The sequence below is a fragment of the Geotrypetes seraphini genome, chromosome 13 (genome assembly GCF_902459505.1).
Source record: "Geotrypetes seraphini chromosome 13, aGeoSer1.1, whole genome shotgun sequence".
In the NCBI taxonomy this organism is placed as follows: domain Eukaryota; kingdom Metazoa; phylum Chordata; class Amphibia; order Gymnophiona; family Dermophiidae; genus Geotrypetes; species Geotrypetes seraphini.
Genome location: NC_047096.1, coordinates 24,184,280 through 24,203,251, shown reverse-complemented (window position 1 = coordinate 24,203,251; position 18,972 = coordinate 24,184,280). Strand labels below are relative to the sequence as shown.

The following is an 18,972-nucleotide window of genomic DNA, read 5'->3' as shown; positions in this document are numbered from 1 at the left end:
GATCTGCCAAAATCAGGTCATGGACATGGTCAACAATTTCAGGAGTTAACATCATTTGAGGCCTCCCAGACCTTGCTGCATCTTCGGTCTCGAAATCTTCACGCTGAAAGTTTGTACACCACTTCTTCACTGTGGAGTATGATGGGCATTTGTCACTCAATGTTTGCATCATACATTCATGGATTTCCTTTGACATTTTCTTCTGCAGGAATAGGAACTTCATGAAGGCTTGGATTTCCACACTTTTTGTCGACGTGTTACAATCAATGTTCAGAAACAATGTCAAAACATAGCAATACGATTCTGCAAATTGGCACTTTGCAAAACAAAAAAAACACTCTTTTCAGCTAGAGTTGTAAAATAACACTCAGAATTTAAGAAGTTGGTTGGGCTGAGAACTCTTCAGTACCCCCTTCATACTTACCTGAAACTGCTTTGCCACATTGACTGGCTACTTTATAATCAGAACTAATGGCCGGTCTGCTTCCAGTTCTGTGACTGGTAGCTCTTAACCTCTAGAGCAGACATGGGCAACTCCAGTCCTCGAGGGTCGGAATCCAATCGGGTTTTCAGGATTTCCCCAATGAATATGCATTGAAAGCAGTGCATGCAAATAGATCTCATGCATATTCATTGGGAAAATCCTGAAAACCCAATTGGATTCCGGGCCTTGAGGACCGGAGATGCCCATGTCTGCTCTAGAGTTATTTAGCCCTTGGATTTCTACATCTTAAATTTCCTTTTTATTCTATTATTAAAGTGTACAAGTAGTTGCTGTACCTTTTTATTGAGCATTTTTGGAATATTTTAAATTTCTCTCACTGTATTTACTCCCTCTGATGTTACTCTGCATATTTTCATATCATCTGCAGAAAAGCAAATTTCCAAATGGCAATTTGCTCCTCCTGAAATTTGGAATTTCACTGCAGTCTCACTTTTTCTTGTTAATTGGAACCAGATGACACATGACTGGGTCAGGGCTAGCATAGACCAGGCATGGGTAAACTAGTCCTAAGTCAATGCTGTTGTTTCCACCCCCTGTTCTATTGGCTGCTATAGGAACCGCCCTCCTGACTTTTGCCTGGAATTGCAAGAGATCTGCCACATATCTGAAGATCTGAGAGAGCTGGTTCTGTGTCTGCAGTAGAAAGGATGGCAACACCCAATGACCAGGCAGTGCTACAAACTATTTTCAACCCCACCACACCATTTGGGGATATTCCTGGACTGGATGATAATGAAGAGCAGGTCCAGGATAATGGTGAGTGGCTCTTTTTTTTGTGTAAAGGTATTTGAGAAATAAACTGAACTTTTTGATACTGCATTGTGTATAGGTCAAAGTCTGCTGGAGTGACATGTTTTGCTTTATCCCCCCTTCCCCTGGAAATATACTTAAATTTACTAACTCTTTATGTCATGGAAGGACAGCTCTTGCTAGTGTGTCCACTCTAAATCTTTCCCAGGGTTATCTTCGCCTTCCTGCCTTTTGCAGCCTGTCCTTTCTGCCTGTTCTTTATGGAGTATGGAGCTCTTTGGGCACTTCCTGCTAATGGGCAGAAGCTGTAACTATCAATACAGAAGCAAGAACAAATGTTCTTGGAAGGAGGGATAATCTTTTGTGTTTTTAACACTTTAATTGGCAGATGGCGAAACGGCTGCTTTACTTAATGAGAGCAAGAGTGCCAAGTAACAGACGTTTGAAGATGCAGATCTCACATAAAAGCCGTAGAAGACGCATGTTGCTTCTGAGCAACAATGCCAAATAAAGGGTTAAAGGAAAAAAAACAAAACATTGGGCTAGATTCACTAAGGACACCGATCGTGTCCCGATCACTTAGCGACCCCAACCTGATTCACTAACCTTACTCCCGATCCGCGCATGCAAATGAGAAGGAATGGCATGCAAATATAGGTAGTCAGTGATTCACTAAAAAAGATGAGGGACACCGACTGGGCTGGCCGATCAAAAAATAAGTGATTGCTGAGGACCAGTCGCCCAGGTCCTTTCCGACTGCCCTGCTCTTTGCCGCCCTGCTCTCCTCTTGCCACCCTGCTCTCTGCCTCGACTCTCCTCTTGCCGCCCTGCTCTCTGCCCCTACTCGCCGCCCTGCTCTCTGACCTGACTCTCTTGCCCACAGTGCGAGCCCGTGGTTTTAACCTGCGAGTTTAAAGTGGGTTAAAACTACGGGTTTGTGAAGTAAAAAAAAAAAAATTCAAAAGCTCTGTAAGCATGTGCAGCATCTACAGCAGTGGTCTCAAACTCAAACCCTTTACAGGGCCATTATTTTGGATTTGGAGGTACTTGGAGGGCCTCAGAAAAAAAATTGTTAATATCTTATTCAAGAAATGACAATTTTGCATGAGGTAAAACTCTTTATAATTTATAAATCTTTCCTTTTAGCTAAGTCTTGATAATAATATTGTAATTTATAGCTAAAGAGACATATGATCAAGAAACTTCTATTTTACTTTTGTGATTATGATAAACATACCGAGGGCCTCAAAATAATACCTGGCGGGCCGCATGTGGCCCCCAGGCTGCGAGTTTGAGACCACTGATCTACAGGCAAAGAAGTTGGTCTGTGCATGCGTCGTGATCGCTGTTCAGCGATCCGTGCAGTCGGTTGGGGGCGTGATTCCATTCGCCTCCATTTGCATGCAATCGCATCATGAATCGGGCAGCTGGCAACCTCACGAATTGGATAGCTAACGGATCAGATTCGTGAGGTTAGTGAATCTAGCCCTCTGTTTCAAATGTTCCTTATATGAAACATAATATGGGTTAGGCACAATAATATCTTTTGAATTTTAATTCTCTTTAGCGTTTGAAGACTTAAGTTGTGAGCATTAGCTGGTTACAGAGCTCCATCTGAGATGGAGACAGTGCTGGGTGTTCTTATCCCCATCCTTACAAAGAGCCTCTGGCTCACTGTCAATAGTCAATAGGGGTTTCACTTTAAACTCCCACCTGTACGAGTTTTGTCCTTCAGTTCTCCACAGAAGGGTTAAGGGATATGTGTTTCAGGGTTCAGCTTGATTAGATCTTTAGTTTATAGTGATCTTGTATAATTTGATCCTTGGAACAGATAAAGATTTTGATTCTGAACGGCTGGCTAATGCCAAAGAGCTGGAGCGACAAGGCGTATTAGCAGCCGAGTCAGGAGATGTTACGACGGCCATTGAGAAGTTCAGCCAAGCTATCCAGACCTTACCAGAGAGAGCATCCGGCTACAATAACCGAGCACAGGCACTGCGCCTACAAGGGGATACAGCAGGTAAGTAAACGAGCTGGAGTGCGCACACACAGTGGTGACAACTGCTGAAGTTGGTATCAAATTTTCTTTGTTGCACATGACCTGGCTTAGTTGTCAAAGATCACTTCCACAGTGGGCAATTCTGTATTTTACAGGGATGGACATTAGCTACTGCCAGATTAAATAATCCATAGGAGTGATTTTCAAACATTTTTCAGGACTCGGTGAAAGAAATGCACTTTTTTTTCACCATGACCCAAACAGACTTGAGTTTATATAGAGGGGGCAAAAACAACTAACTTTAAGCACTTCAAAGTAATAATCAGAAGATGACTGTTACTCCCATTTCAGATCTGTTTTCTCACCCTCGCGTCACTCCTCCTTAGGTTCCTCACTTTCCTCTCATTACACACGCTAAAGTGTTTTGCCACAGCCCTTTTCTAACTAGGAACCCTGCACCCTCTCTACTGTTGCCCTGCTTTGTGGCGTAGCAAGTATCTCTCTATGCCAGCCTTGGACTGGCACCACAGATCCATCTGGCTGCTGCTCCAGTAGTTGATGTATCATGAACAGATCAGAAAAGGTGATCATGCCGCTGTACCGGGTCATAGTGTGCCCTCACCTGGAGTACCGCGTCCAGCACTGGTCGCTATACATGAAGGACACAGTACTACTCGAAAGGGTCCAGAGAAGAGCGACTAAAATGGGTAATGGGCTGGAGGAGTTGCCGTACAGTGAAAGATTGGAGAAACTGGACCTCTTCTCCCTTGAAAAGAGGAGACTGTGAGGGGACATGATCGAAACATTCAAAATACTGAAGGGAATAGACTTAGTAGATAAAGACAGGTTGTTCACCCTCTCCAAGGTAGGAAGAATGAGAGTACACTCTAAAGTTGAAAGGGGATAGATTCTGTACAAACATAAGGAAGTTCTTCTTCACCCAGAGAGTGTTGGAAAAATCGAACGCTCTTCTGGAGTCTGTTGTAGGGGAAAACACCCTCCAGGGATTCAAGACAAAGTTGGACAAGTTCCTGCTAAACCGGAACATACGCAGGTGAGGCTGGACTCATTTAGAACACTGGTCTTTGACCTGGGGGCCGCCACGTGAGCAGACTGTTGGGCGCGATGGATCGCTGGTCTGACCCAGCGGCGGCAATTCTTATGTTCTTATGTCCCCCCTTCTTCCTCCAATGGAAACCTGCTGTCTGAACCAAGGGTGCTCTGTATACATTAAGCTGAACCAAGAAGTTCTTGCACAGTCCCACTTTACAGGACCAGTAGGTTATTTCCGGCTACCCGCCAAGATCTATAGTAAGCCTCAAAACTTTAGAGGCTTTAACCTCTCCCCCCCCCTCATCATTGTGCATGCTCCTCAGCTTACCAGTTCTTCTTCCTATAGGCCAGACTGTAGGAGCTTATCTTTTCTGCTCGTGTTTAATTTTGTGGTATTTCAGTATTTTTCGTTCACGGTTTTCGCCCTTTTACTGTGGAGGTTCCCTGCGGAGACATCCTTGACTGCGGGAGATCGCAGACCTTTGGAAAAAGTCTGCTTCTGGGGGGGGTTCCCTGCTTGTCAGTAAGCCCCCTGGACAGCCTGCATCAGATCGGGGACTGTTCCCTTAGGCGCTTGCTCACCCCAGGTGGGTAGGGCACAGGCTGAGTGGTTCCGTGGAGGTGCAACCAGGATCAGAGTCAGACTGTGTTTCTCCACCAGGCGTCTGCGTGGTGTGTCCGAAGGTGGCAGATGTCTGGTCATGGTGGTCAGGCCGGTGGGGCAGTCAGAAGACTTGAAATCCAGATTTCCAGTGATCTTCGAACACGTCACCCCGCTTCTCAAAGAGGCTCATTGGCTCCCAGTCACACACCGTATAATTTATAAAATCATACTGCTCTCTTTTAAAATCAAACTTTCCCATCTGCCCTTATTTCTCGACAAATTATTAATACCTCAAAGTTCTCCCCGTTCCTTACGATCTACGGACCAAAAACTCCTTTTCATTCCATCTCTAAAAGAATCCTACTATACAAGGAAAACTAATTTTGCTATAACAGCCCCCACATTATGGAATTCTCTCCCTCAATTTCTCCGGGATGAAATTCATTTACCAAAATTTAAAACTAATCTTAAAACTTTCCTATTTCAGGATGCCTTTGACAAATCCTAATCTTTTCTTTATCTATATATTTACTTATCTTTGTCCTAAAAGCTCTCCTTTATTTCAGCGCATATCTTTTATACCATGCACCCTTACCCTTCATGTCCTATCCCTTCCCTCTATCTCATTTCTTCTAATATTATGTAACTTTTTCCTTCCCTCCCATTCATCCTCACGGTCATGTTTGTCAGTATATGTCTAATATGTTTTCTCTAATTTTTCTAATACACCAATAACTAGTTCTTACTCTCCTATTTTAATTTTTTTTTTTTATTGTTAACCAGTCAGATATTTGTTTTATGATCGGGATATTAAAAATCAATAAACTTGAAACTTAAACTTGATCTCCCTGTAAGCTTATTCAGCTCTGTCTGCAGTTTCTCTCATTCAGCACTTGTCACAGTAAGTACAGGCTGCAGTGTTTCCTGCCAGCACATGTTTCAGGCACCCCCTTCTGAAAGTGCAGGCTGTGTTTCCCTATAGTACTGTTTTGTCGTTCAGGTTTCCAAAGTTTCATAACCTGTTATTTCATTTTTCACTGTTGCTTTTGTTTAATATGAGCAGAACTGATTTAATCCCATTCCCCTCTCTCGTTATTATCCTCTGCAGATGTTCCTGGCTGCTTTAAGACTGACTGGTAAGCTGAGGAGCGTGCACAGTGATGAGGTATGAGGGGGAGGGGTTAAAGCCTCTGAAGTTTTGAGGCTTCCTACAGATCCTGGTGGGTTGACGGAAATAATCTAATGGTCCCAGAATGAAGTGTGGATTTACAAGAAAGAAGATTAGCAGAGGTAAGAACCTAATCTTTTAATGGATAGAGGGAGAGAAAGTAGTCACCTCAGAGGCAAAAACAAATTGCCAGATGGTTAGAAGTGCCAGGCCAAGGAAGCAGTAAACAGGTGATAAGCTAAGAGGGAATGAGAGGAGATCAGGATGAAGATTTTAGGGAGTGTAGGAACTCAAATTAGTTGAAGAGAAGAGGAAAGGGAGCAAGTAAAGAAAGGGTTATGTTGAGACTGAGCTGGGATTTCAACTGGCATGGGGGAGGGGTCAAGGGCTAAAGAGCATAGGCATCATAAGCACCAGGCCAGTTTGATGGCTCACTGCTCTGGTTATATTGGTGTTGATCTGATCCTTTCTCTTCCCCTGTATAGGCGCAGAAATGTTGCTGCTGCAGGGCCAGTCTCATGATAAGAGCTGCAAAATCTCTCAACGTTTTGTGCAAGAATGGTGTTATGGCAGCAGGAGAAGATGTATTAACACTTCTCTAACTGCCAACAAAGCAGGCTGCACTGCAGTAAAAGATCATTTCACTCAGGTTCTGGGGAAGTCTCAAATGGATGGGGGGTAGGGATGTACAAGAAAGAATAGAAGTGGCTATGTAAGAAAGGAAAGAAAAAGCCTCCAGAGAGAGTAAAAGAGAAGTGTGTGAGTGGAAGAATATGCAGGCATGAAATGATGAGAAGAGAGGCATGCACCTCTGGAGGGAGAGGGAAGCATTTCTAGCGGGTTGGTAAGTGGATGAATAGAAGGGAATGAGAATGGAGGAAAGAGCATTTAGTGTGCAGGTGGGTAGTCTTTAAGGGGGATGAAATGGAAGAGTTTTGTAGTGGTTGGGAGAATAAGAGGAAGGGTGGGAATTAAGGGGGGACAGGTGGAGATGTGAAGGATCCAGGGACAAAAGGGCTTAGGAAGTAGTAAAAAGAGATGGGATTATGGAGCAACAGAGTATAGGAATGGGAAGCTAAATTGGGAGCATGAGAGAGGCTTAGATGTCAGGAAAGGTTGAGTTACAGAGAGAGAGCTGGACCTAGGAAAGAGTCAGAGGAAGGTAGATGAGGGTTTTCTAGGGGATGTATATAGACTAGAGGATAGAAAAGAGGGCTACAAAGTAGGTGAAAAAAAGGGAATAAGCTGGAAAAGGAAAGAGAAATAGGACAATGGGAGGGCTGGGCAAAATGGAGATGAAGGTAAAAGTGGGAGATAGAATCCTAGTAAGTCGATAAGAAATGAAAAGGGGGAGATCAAGGACTGGAGAATGAGAGAAGGGGAAAATGAAGAATAAAGCCTAACTATAAGTAAAGAATTTAAAAAAATGTAGAAAGATGAGAGGGAAGATCTATGCTAGCCCAGCACTGAGTACATCTGGTAGCACAGTAGAAATAATTACAAGAAGAAATAGGATACACTAATTAAAAAATGAGAATGACACAGGAAGTAGAAAAGAATCTAGAACATAAAAACAAAAACCTGCTAACTGGCTTTTTTGTTAGGACTAGAAGTGTATAAGCTTTGGCAAAAGTGCATTTTCTCTATTTTTGTATTTTGTAGCATGTAGATGAAAATGCATTTGCTTTCATTTTACCCATATTGTACGGCATATAGTTTTTTGCCTGGATGCTGGTTTCTAATTTGTAGTCCCTTAATCGGTTTTGGGTGTGAGGGTTTGTCCCTGTTCTACATGTATGACTGAGGTGACGTAGTCTACTTGCATATAGTTCTTGTGTAGGAATGTGAACAGTCCAGCTTGTTCTAGTTTCATAGTGGTAGGTGTATTTGTCTTATAGAGCCTGGTGTAATATTTGTAGTGCTATAATTTCATTGGCAGCATTGTTGCAGTTTGTCCTGGAATAACTTCCTGCTCATGCTATTCCCAGTAACAAAATAGTGGCTGCAACTTCTCACAGCAGTCATGGCATCATTTTCAGATGCAGCCAATGGAGACAGGAGCTACTCGGGATCCTTCTGCACTGGACCACCAGGGCTTTTAAAAGGTTGTCCTGGCGAGGACCTACAGGGGGGAAAGAGAAGATAGAGATGGTGGATGACCTGAGAAAAAGTTTTGTGTTGGGGTGGAGGAGGCTGGGCTTGAGGCAGGGGCTACAATTGTTTTGGCTCTGGTTCCAACCCAATCCAAGTGGCAGATTTCGGCTACGGCTTTGGTTTCAGCTGGAACTAGAACCACTGATTTTGGCTGGCCTCTAGCATGGGAAAAAGAAGGATCTAGGCAGAAGTGATTAGGGGATGGGAGGTTTCCCTCTCTAGTGATTTTGGAAGGAAGATCATTCATTCCCCCCCCCCCTCCTGATTTGACCAATCCTGATGTGATATAATTTGTTGTATCTTGTTTGGTTTTCAGGTGCAATTCAGGACCTAAACAGAGCCCTTGACCTGAGTGCGGAGATGGGCCACACAGCATGTCAGGCATTTGTCCAACGGGGGCTCATCTATCGGCTCCAGGATCAGGAAGAGGCTGCCAGGAAAGACTTTGCAAGGGGTGCACAGCTGGGCAGTGAATTTGCCAGGCATCAGCTGGTGCTGATGAATCCATATGCAGCATTATGTAACAGAATGCTAACAAGCATGATTCTAAAGCTAAGAAACCCTGACATGTAAATGGACTAAAAAGGCCTGTCCTGGATGAACACTGAGCTGCCATGTTACCAATTCCAGGAGTGAGACCTTTTTGGCTAGGCCCAGTTTTAAACCTACAACCCAAAGCAGTGTAGTAAAAACCTGGCTATTCTCAAAACTGTAACACTTCCCCCCTCTTAGGCCTCTCACCTTCCCCCTTTACACCTAACTCTTTAATCTCTCCACTGTAGTTCCTCTCTCATCCTTCTTCCTGTAAACCGTGCCGAGCTCTGCATTCGTGGAGATGGTGCGGTATATAAACCCAAGGTTTAGTTTAGTTTAGTAGTTGTAGTCCATAAAACATAAATATAGCCAAACTGGGTCAAACCAATGGCCCAGTATCCTGTTTCCAACAGTGGCCAATCCAAGTCGCAAGTACTAAGAATGGCACAGGGACAAATTTTTCCCTGTCCCCGCAGGAACTCAATTTCCCCATCCCCTTGAGTTTTGTCCCTGCCCCATTCCTGTAAGCTCTGCCTTAACCGCACAAGCCTCGAACACTTATGATTTTAAAGTGTTTGAGGCTTGGGCAGATGAGGACAAAGCATGCAGGAATGGGGCAGGAAAAGGGCTTACCGACACGGCAAAAAATTTGTCCTCTTGTCATTCTCTAACAAGTACCTGGCAGAAACCCAAATAGCAGCACCATTCTATATTTACTGATCCTAGGACAAACAGTAGCTCCCCCCATGTCTGTCTCAATAGCAGACTATGGGGGTTTCCGCCTTCAACTTGTCCATACCTTTTTTTAAACCCAGCTATGCTAACCACTGTTACAACATTCTCTAAAATCAGTGCTGCGGGCATCAGGATGAGGTTGACAGAAATCCAGGACCGTCAAAAAGTTTCCTTCCTGAAATGGATAATTTTGCAGCTCTAAGAACATAGATGATGTCTCTGGATGTTTCCAGGCTCTCAGCTATGTAAATACTAATTCAAAGCATTCTGCATACTGAAACCAATCAATTATTATGCCTTGCACAGCAAGTTTCAGCTCCTGTTATTCAGTATTTTAAATTGTCTTCTTCTGCACTTTGCATAAAGAATAATCAAGATAAAATAAATTAATCTGCTTTTGTTTTGGTCTCTTTTGTCTTTGTGGCGTGTTAGTTTTTAGCAGAAAATAATATGGGGATCATATCGAATTAATGGGACAATTTTTTTGTTCTGATTAAACCTCTGTCAAACAAGACAGTGTTGTATTCAAAAGGTTGTTAATAGAAGAATAGATTTTGGGGTGAGGGGGGGGGGGGAGAAGAAGAAACACTTCTTCCAGGAGCCTTAAATTAACCCTGACATAATGCTTATCTGCAAGGATGACAGCGGATATAAAAATTAGTTTCAGACATTTATTTTGGGATGTGGGAGGGGATGGCACAGGTGACAGATTCCCCCCTCTGTGTCACTTACATTATTTATGTATCAGAATGGATGGGTCTGTACCTGAGGAAGCTGCTTTTCTGGCTCAGCACAGGAATGGAAAAGCGGCTCGGTAAGCTTCTTTCTCAGCTGAAACCTTAGTGAAGCACCTCCTGACTGAGGCTGCTTTATTGGGAGGAGGAGGAGGGGCTCTGTCTGCAAAGCACTGCAGTAACCACCACCAGGCCTGACCCGCTGCAGAACTGATGTAGATCCAGCATGACTGCAGGTTTTTCCGATGTGATCAGGGCCTTGCGTGCTCTGCTAGGGGGATTCTGGAATTGGTGAGACCATGTGCATGCTGTAGGGAGTTGTGGGAGTGCTTGGGCTTTGGGTGTCATGAGGGGTTTACCTGGGTCTCCTGTGTTCTGCGTGGGAAATGGGGTTGTGCTGTAAGATATTGTGCATCATGCAAGGGCTTCTGAGAGCAATTGGTCCTTGTACCTTTTTTTTTTTTTTGGGGGGGGGGGGAGGATGGCTTGCAATCTCGAAAAGGTTGACCCTCGTGTGACTTAAGAAGGATTCTAGGAGTGATGTGTGGAAAGATCTTGTGTTTTGTGCAGGGGGTTCTGGGAGTGGCTACACCTTGTTCTGAGGTGGGGAGGCAGTTTATGGATGGATCAGATCTTGGGAATCCTATAAGAGGTCCTGGGAATAATTGGAGCCTGGTGTGTCCTGCATAATGGTTCTGGGAGTTTTTCTCCTGCGAGGCCTTGCACTTGCTCAAGTGGTCTGAGGGGCAGGTTCTTGGGAATGAGCAGGGTATGCAGGTCCTCTTGAGGTGTTAGAACAGTGTGTCTCAAACTTTTTTTTAGCTCCGTCACACACTACATGGAGCAAATGTTTTTCGTGGCACATTATAATTGAAATTGCAAAACCAACAAAAAATTAAAATTGAGAGTTATTTATTTAAAGTTCATTAAGCTATGAATGGGTAATTGTAACAATAGTGAAACTAAAGTAGATAGTTTAGAATTTGCTAATCAATGCAATGGATGAGCTTGTTTTTGAGTGCAAATTAACTACGATGACACCCAGATCCTTTTCTTGGGTGCTAACCCCCAAGGTGGACCCTAACATCCGGTAACTGTGATTCGGGCTATTCTTCCCAAAATGCATCACTTTGTATTTGTCCACATTAAATATCATCTGCCGCTTGGACGTCAGGTCTTCCAATTTCCTAAGGTCTGCCTGCAATGTTTCACAACTTTGAACAGGTCATCTGCAAATTTAATCACCTCACTCATCGTTCCAATTTCCACATCATTTATAAATAAGTTAAATAGCATCAGTCCCAGTACAGACCCCTGTGGCACTCCACTGTTTACTCTCCTCCATAGAGAAAAATGACCATTTAATCCTACCCTTTTACTTCATATCCAATAACCAATTCCTAATCCACAACTGAACTTTGCCACCTATCTCATGACTCTTTAATTTTCTCAGGAGCCTCTCATGAGGAACTTTATAAGAACATAAGCACAGCCTCTGCTGGGTCAGACCAAGGGTCCATCATGCCCAGCAGTCCGCTCACGCAGTGGCCCATCAGGTCCAGGATCTGTATAGTAACCCTCTATCTATACCCTTCTATCCCCTTTTCCTTCAGGAAATTGTCCAATCCCTTCTTGAACTCCAATACCGTACCCTGTCCTATTACGCCATCTGGAAGTGATGTCTATGGGGGTCCCCTTTGTCCATCCGCTTGTTAATTTCTTTGAAGAAGTGCAATAAGTTCGTCAGGCACGATCTTCCCTTGCAGAAGTCATGTTGGCTTATTATCATAAGTTTATTCCTTTCTAGATGCTCCTCAATGCTTTCTTTTATCAGCGCTTTCTGAAAATCTAGATACACTACATCAACCAGCTCACCTTTATTCACATCTTCAAAGAAGTCAAGCAAATTGGTGTGGCAAAATCTCCCTTGGCTGAACCCATGTTTTGCAACTGATCCTTTTAGCTTCTTTTTAACCATTTTCCTCATCTTATCAAGTCACCCTTTCAAAAATTAAATGCCTCTATAGTAGATTTCTTTTGCGATGTCACTCCTGGTATCAGCTCAAATTTGATCACGTTATTATCACTGTGTCCCAGCGGAGTCAACACAGTTAACTCCGGTACTATGCCTTGCATTCCATTAAGGACAAAATCTAAAATAGCTCCCCCTCTTGTCTCTTCCTGGACCAGTTGCTCTAAAGCAATTTATGACATCTAGGAATTTTACCTCCCTAGCACTCTCGATGTAACATTTAACTAGTCAATGTTGGGGTAAGTGAAATCACAAAGACATACAAAAAATTTTAAGCCTGCTTCTAAATATATATGCATCCAAGGGTACCCGGCAGATGTTGATTACCTACAGAAGCAAAAAAGCACCACCAACTAAGATAAGTAATTTTTCTTGCTAAATGAATAACAATTAAAGTTAAATAAAAGCAGAAAAAATTTGTATCGCTAGGAGGAGGAGGTTATAAGGGTTGATGATTGAGGCTCAGAACCAGTCAGTCTTGGTAAAAAGTGAATACACTGAATCCCAAACGGTTTCTGAGACCCTAAACCCACCTTTCTCTTTCTGTATACCAATATATGGGATCTTGTGTATGTTTGGGTTATTAATGTAACCAGTGGTTACAAATAATTAAAATTCAATTAAAAGTTATCAGGGAAAAAAAGAGAGAAAAATCCACATCCTATTATAAGCTCTTCTGAGCAGGGACCGTCTCTAAATGTCAAAATGTACAGTGCTGCGTACGCCTTTCAGCGCTATATAAGTGATAAGTAGAAACATGATGGCAGATAAAGGCCAAATGGCCCATCTAGACTTCCCATCCGCAGCATCCACTATCTCCTCCTCTCCCTATTGGCTAAGGCTCTTAACATTTGCATCTCTTCTTCCTATAGGCTAAGGCTCTGTGCACCTGCATTGTGAGTTCATCAAGTTGCCCATCCACAGTAACCATTATCTCTTCCTCTCTCTCAGAGATTCCACGTGCCTATCCCAGGCCCTCTTGAATTCAGACACAGTCTCTGTTTCCACCATCTCATCCGGGAGACTATTCCACGCATCTACCACCCTTTCCGTAAAAAAGTATTTCCTCGGATTACTCTGGAGCCTATCACCTCTTAACTTCATCCTATGACCTCTCATTTCAGAGTTTCCTTTCAAATGGAAGAGACTCAACTCATGCACATTTATATTACGTATTTAAATGTCTCTATCATATCTCCCCTCTCCCACCTTTCCTCCAAAGTATACAGATTGAGATCTATAAGTCTGTCCCCATACGCCTTATCACGAAGACCATACACCCTTTTAGTAGCCTTCCTCTGGACCAACTCCATCCTTTTTATATCTTTTTGAAGGTCTGGCCTCCAGAATTTTACACAATATTCTAAATGAGGTCTCACCAGAGTCTTTACAGAAGCATTCATACCTCCTTTATCCTACTGGCCATACCTCTCCCTATGCAACCAATCTGTTTGGCCACCTTAAGATCATCACATACAATCACACCCAAGTCCCGCTCTTCCGTTGTGCACATAAGTTCTTCACCCCCTAAAATGTACCGTTCCCTAGGGTTTTTGCAGCCCAAATGTATGTAGTAGTAGTAGTAGTTTAGAGTTATCTGATGAGAGACTAGCCTGTCTCTGTAGCTTTAAGAATTCAGAGCTGCACGTGTCACCTGTGGAATGGTGGACCACATAGCTCTCTCTCCAGGAGACTTCCAAACTGCCAGAGAGTTCAGTTGGGTGGTTTTACTTATGAAGGGGAGCTTGGTTTTAGTGTTTGTGTTGGAAAAAAGGATTTTTATTAAAGGAAAAGTTTTGAAAAACAAATGTTTAGGTAGTTAATTTTGATTGAGTTCATGTGAACTTGACCTTGTGAGAAGTTGTGTGAGACAGTGGTTCTGTAGACACTGTGTGGGGTTTTGTGCTCTGTGGTATTGAATCTATGATAGCTTAAACATAGAAACATAGAAAAAAGCAGCAGAAAAGGTCTATAGCCCTCCAAGTATCCCCTCCCCTGAATTTACTCCCTTAAAGATCCCATGTGAGTATCCCATTTTCTCTTAAAATCCGTCACGCTGCTGGCCTTTATCACCTGGAGTGGGAGTCTGTTCCAATGATCCACTACTCTTTCGGTGAAGAAGTACTTCCTGGAGTCGCCATGAAACTTCCCTCCCCTGATTTTCAGCAGATGCCCTCTGGTGGTCGAGGGTCCCATGAGCCAGAAGATATCATCTTCTGACTCGATGCGTCCTGTGATGTACTTATATGTTTCAATCATATCTCCCCGTTCTCTTCTTTCCTCAAGTGAGTACAGCCGCAATTTTTTAAATCTTTCTTCATACGTGAGATCCTTGAGCCCCAAGACCATCCTGGTGGCCGTTCGCTGAACCGACTCGATCCTCAGCACGTCCTTTCGGTAGTATGGTCTCCAAAACTGAACACAGTACTCCAAGTGAGGCCTCACCATGGCTCTGTACAACGGCATCATAACTTCAAGTCTCCTGCTGACGAAACCTCTGCGGATACACCCCATCATTTGTCTTGCCCTGGAGGAAGCCTTCTCCACTTGATTGGCAACCTTCATGTCCTCACTAATGATCACCCCTAGGTCGCGTTCCGCCGTGGTCCTAACCAAGGTCTCACCATTTAGTACATAAGTTCTACGCGGGTTTCTCTTACCCAGGTGCATTATCTTGCATTTTTTTAGCATTGAAGCCTAGCTGCCAAGTAGTTTACCATTGTTCCAGCAATAGTAGCTTGACAGGTGTTAGTATTTTTTGGGAGATACTATTATTGAGTTGTGCTTCTGAGGCTATATGTGTAAAAGGCTAGTATTGTGAAATTGAGGGTTGGTTTTTTTCTTCTGACTGTCGTCAAGTTATCTGTGATAAGCAGTGCTGTCTAGACATTTAAAGAAAGGCTGTGCAGTGGTGACAGTTGGTTCTTTGACTTCAGTCTGTTTGGTGTAATTGGTTTTGTGGCACTTTTCAGCGTCCCACCTGGAGTTTTGAGACCTGCCGAAATTTAGAGAGTAATTTTCAGCTTCAGCCAAAACTCTTAGTAAAATTTCTAAGAAGCACTGTTCATCCTAAATCTTGGAGTCTAACCTTTAATAACTGAAATATCTTTTTTTTCCTTGAAGTTAATTAAGCTTTTATTACCATCATCTGAGTTATGGGTGGGTAAAAGCTTAGGGAAATTTTAATGATCTGTTTTTTTTCTCTGGGGTAGCTAATCAAAAGTAAAGAAACAAATACAAATTTCAGGGTGACATAAGGTTTTGCTTCCTTTGAGTTTTTTTTAGTTAGGGAGAAGGTCCGGATTTACAACTTAAGATCAACAACTATCAAGAAAGAACTATCCCAACGCAGAGAGGAATTACAGAGTTAATGGCACTTGCTGTGAAGAAACTTTTTCATACCCACCTGCATCTACTGATTCCAACCCAGAATATCTGTAAAATAAAAAAAAATAAACCACAAAGCATCAAATTCTAAACGAAACCAATTCTTAACTGTTTATCCCTTTATCCCTCTTTCTTGGAATTCCTCAAACCCTAATACCACCAGATCCTCCCACAAATTAAAACTATCCTTCCCCTCGCTAAAAGGCATTTCCCACACAGGAAAGCTAGGGACCTCCCTCCACTTCAAAATCACTGAGCTCTGGAACAACCTTACCTCCCCTCTTCGGAACTTGAGCTCTTTCCAAGTTTTCCGCAAACATCTGAAAACCTGGCTTTTCTCAAAAAATGTAAGTCTCCCTCCAACTTAGGAATCAAGGAAACTCTTATATCTTGGCATCCCAAGTCCTCTAAATTTTCTTCACACTTCTACCTCTAACCCTCTGTTGTAGTTCCTTCCTATTTCTCCTACTGTAAACCACGTCGAGCTCTACGAACGTGGAGATGATGCGGTATACAAACCTAAGGATTAGATTAGATTAGGTTTAGACAGCTGTTAAAATATTTTTACTTATCTGATTTACTCTTGGTTTGGAAATGGTGAAGAAAATTGTGAGATTTATTTTGATGCTGTGAGTCAAATGTTATGACACAGTCAAAACAAATGCATATTTTCATTTATTAGATACCAGTATTTTATTTTCTAAACTGTTTATTGGTCAATATCACATTCAAGAACAACTTCAACAACAAACATTACAGACCAAGAATTTTCTGAACAACAAAGAAACCACCCCCTCCCCAAAAATAAATAAATGTATCAAATAGACATGGAGTGGCGTGAGAGCAAGCATAGCATATACTGCATACATTCCATCTTCAATTGAGTAATCATTAATGATCGCCATTGTGAAATGGTGGGAGGAGTTGCATCCAGCCAATGTACCAGTACATCTTTCTTCCCCAACAGTAAGGCACGCTTCAGAAAAAGTACGTAGACCCTTCGGGACAGGATGAGTTAGGGCTGAAGTAGAGAATAGCATCTTCAGATGAGGCAAACAACAAGAGTTCCAGAATTTGGTAATATGATGATGAAGAGATTTCCAAAATCTCAAAATAAGAGGATAAGCATAATATGTTATTAGATATTTTTTTTAAATATATAATAATGTCGTATTCACTTAGGAAATTTCCTCTTTGCTGAGCAAAGGGGTTCACTTTAGATTAAATTGTTGCAATTTTGAAATTTAAATTTAGTCAGATTTCTGTTTCACTTGTTAATTTTTTTTTATTGGGTGAAGAAAACTTTTATTTGTACACGTGTTCTCATGTTGAGGAGGAAAACCCTTGGTGAGACGATTACGAAAAGAAATTTGGAGTGAGAGTCTCTTCCGACCAGGGGAACAGGTTTCATTAAGAACCCTACTCCGAATCAAAAGTCAAACTATACATTGGGAGAAAGAAGTAAGGGAAAACCCGAATAAGATGATAAGAGAAGATAGAAGACATTAAGGCGGGAAGTTAGACAAGTTCCTGCTGAACAAGGACGTATGCTGGTAGGGCTAGTCTCAGTCAGGGCGCTGGTGTTTGACCAGAGGGCCGCTGTGTGAGCGGACTGCTGGGCATGATGGACCACTGGTCTGATCCAGCAGCAGCAATTCTTATGTTCTTAAGGGACTGAGAAATAAGAGAGGGTTGTTTAGAGATAGAGAAGAAAGTGTGTAGTATGCACAAGTTACATAGAAACATAGAAACTGACGGCAGATAAGGGCCATGGCCCATCCAGTTTGCCCACACCGATGACCCTCCCCTACCTTCCTCTGTGAAGAGATCCCATGTGACGATCCCATTTTGTCTTAAAATCAGGCACGCTGTTGGCCTAAATTACCTGTAGTGGAAGACTATTCCAGCGATCAACTACTCTTTCGGTGAAGAAATATTTCCTGGTGTCACCATGCAATTTCCCGCCCCTGAGTTTCCACGGATGTCCTCTTGTTGCCGAGGGACCCTTGAAAAAGAAGATATCCTCTTCCACCTCGATACAGCCCGTGAGATATATCATGTCTCCCCTCTCTCTGTGTTCCTCGAGTGAGTATAGCTGCAATTTTACCAGCCATTCCTCATATGGGAGATCTCTGAGTCCTGAGACCATCCTGGTGACCATTAGGTAGAGAAAGGAAGGAGACTGGGACTTGTATATTGCATTTTTAAAATAGAGGATTGAGTGATATGCCCAGGATCACTAGGAGCAGCCCTGTGATTTAATCCCACTGACCTCTAGGTCAGTATCTCACAGCACTCTATACAGGGGGCTGCGGCTTGAGGGCATCTTGAAATGTGCAGACGTCAATGCGATGATGTCACGTACATGCGTGGCATCATCATATCAATAAAAATATAGAAACATGATGGCAGAAAAAGGCCAAATGGCCCATCCAGTCTGCCTATCCGCAGTAACCGTTATCTCTTCTTCTCTCTAAGAGACCTACATGACTATCCCAGGCTTTCTTGAATTCAAACACAGCCTCTGTCTCCACCACTTCTACCAGAAGAGTGTTCCATGCATCTACCACCCTTTCCGTAAAAAAGTATTTCCATAGATTACTCCAGAGCCTATCACCTCTTAACTTCATCCTATGCCTTCTCATTCCAAAGCTTCCTTTCAAATGAAAGAGACTCGACTCATGCGCATTTACATCACGTAGGTATTTAAACATCTCTATTCTATCTCCCCTCTCCTGCTGAGGGGTGGAAGAGAAGAGGCACCGGTGTAGAGGAGAAGCGCTGGATCTCTGCCTACAGGATGTGCCTCTTATTGTAAGAGGCACATACTGTAGGCAGTCAGCTGGTGCCTCCCCGGTGTCTCGCGGCACACATAATCTCGCCATGGCACACTGTTTGCGATACACTGCTTTAGGTGCAGAGGCAGCAATTCTACCACTAGGCCAATCCTTACCGCATGAGACTATCGAGGACTGATTGGGAGAGGGAGAATATGGGTTGTATAGATGGGGCAGGGTAGACTGGGAAGCATAGGGTGACTGTGGTATAGATGGGTTGGGAGTAGAATGGTAAACTGTGGCAATGAGTTGGTGTTGGGGAGGAAGAGAGGTTGGTGGGACTTGCAGTGCTACCTGTAGCATTTCTTTAACCCAGTCATCCCTGGGTGTGCTTTAATTTCCTGTATATCGACTTGGTAATTTGTGCAAGTTGAGAACCCCCCAATCATTTTGAAAAGTTGGCTCTTGTAGTACGCCCACTTAAACGTAAAAACTTAACTGTAAAGATTGAATAAGCTGAGCCAGAGCTGCCAAGTTATC

At 43.0% G+C, this 18,972-nt stretch overlaps 1 protein-coding gene across 1 annotated transcript; it reads left to right on the top strand.

The window, feature by feature from the left end:
* Positions 1–1,083: 1,083 nt before the first annotated feature.
* Positions 1,084–9,891, top strand: TTC36 (tetratricopeptide repeat domain 36). Its single transcript, XM_033917284.1, has 3 exons — positions 1,084–1,261; positions 3,087–3,275; positions 8,550–9,891. Exons 1-3 carry the CDS (start codon positions 1,153–1,155, stop codon positions 8,804–8,806), a joined length of 555 nt encoding a protein of 184 aa, XP_033773175.1. The 5' UTR covers positions 1,084–1,152; the 3' UTR covers positions 8,807–9,891.
* The last annotated feature ends 9,081 nt before the right edge of the window (positions 9,892–18,972 follow it).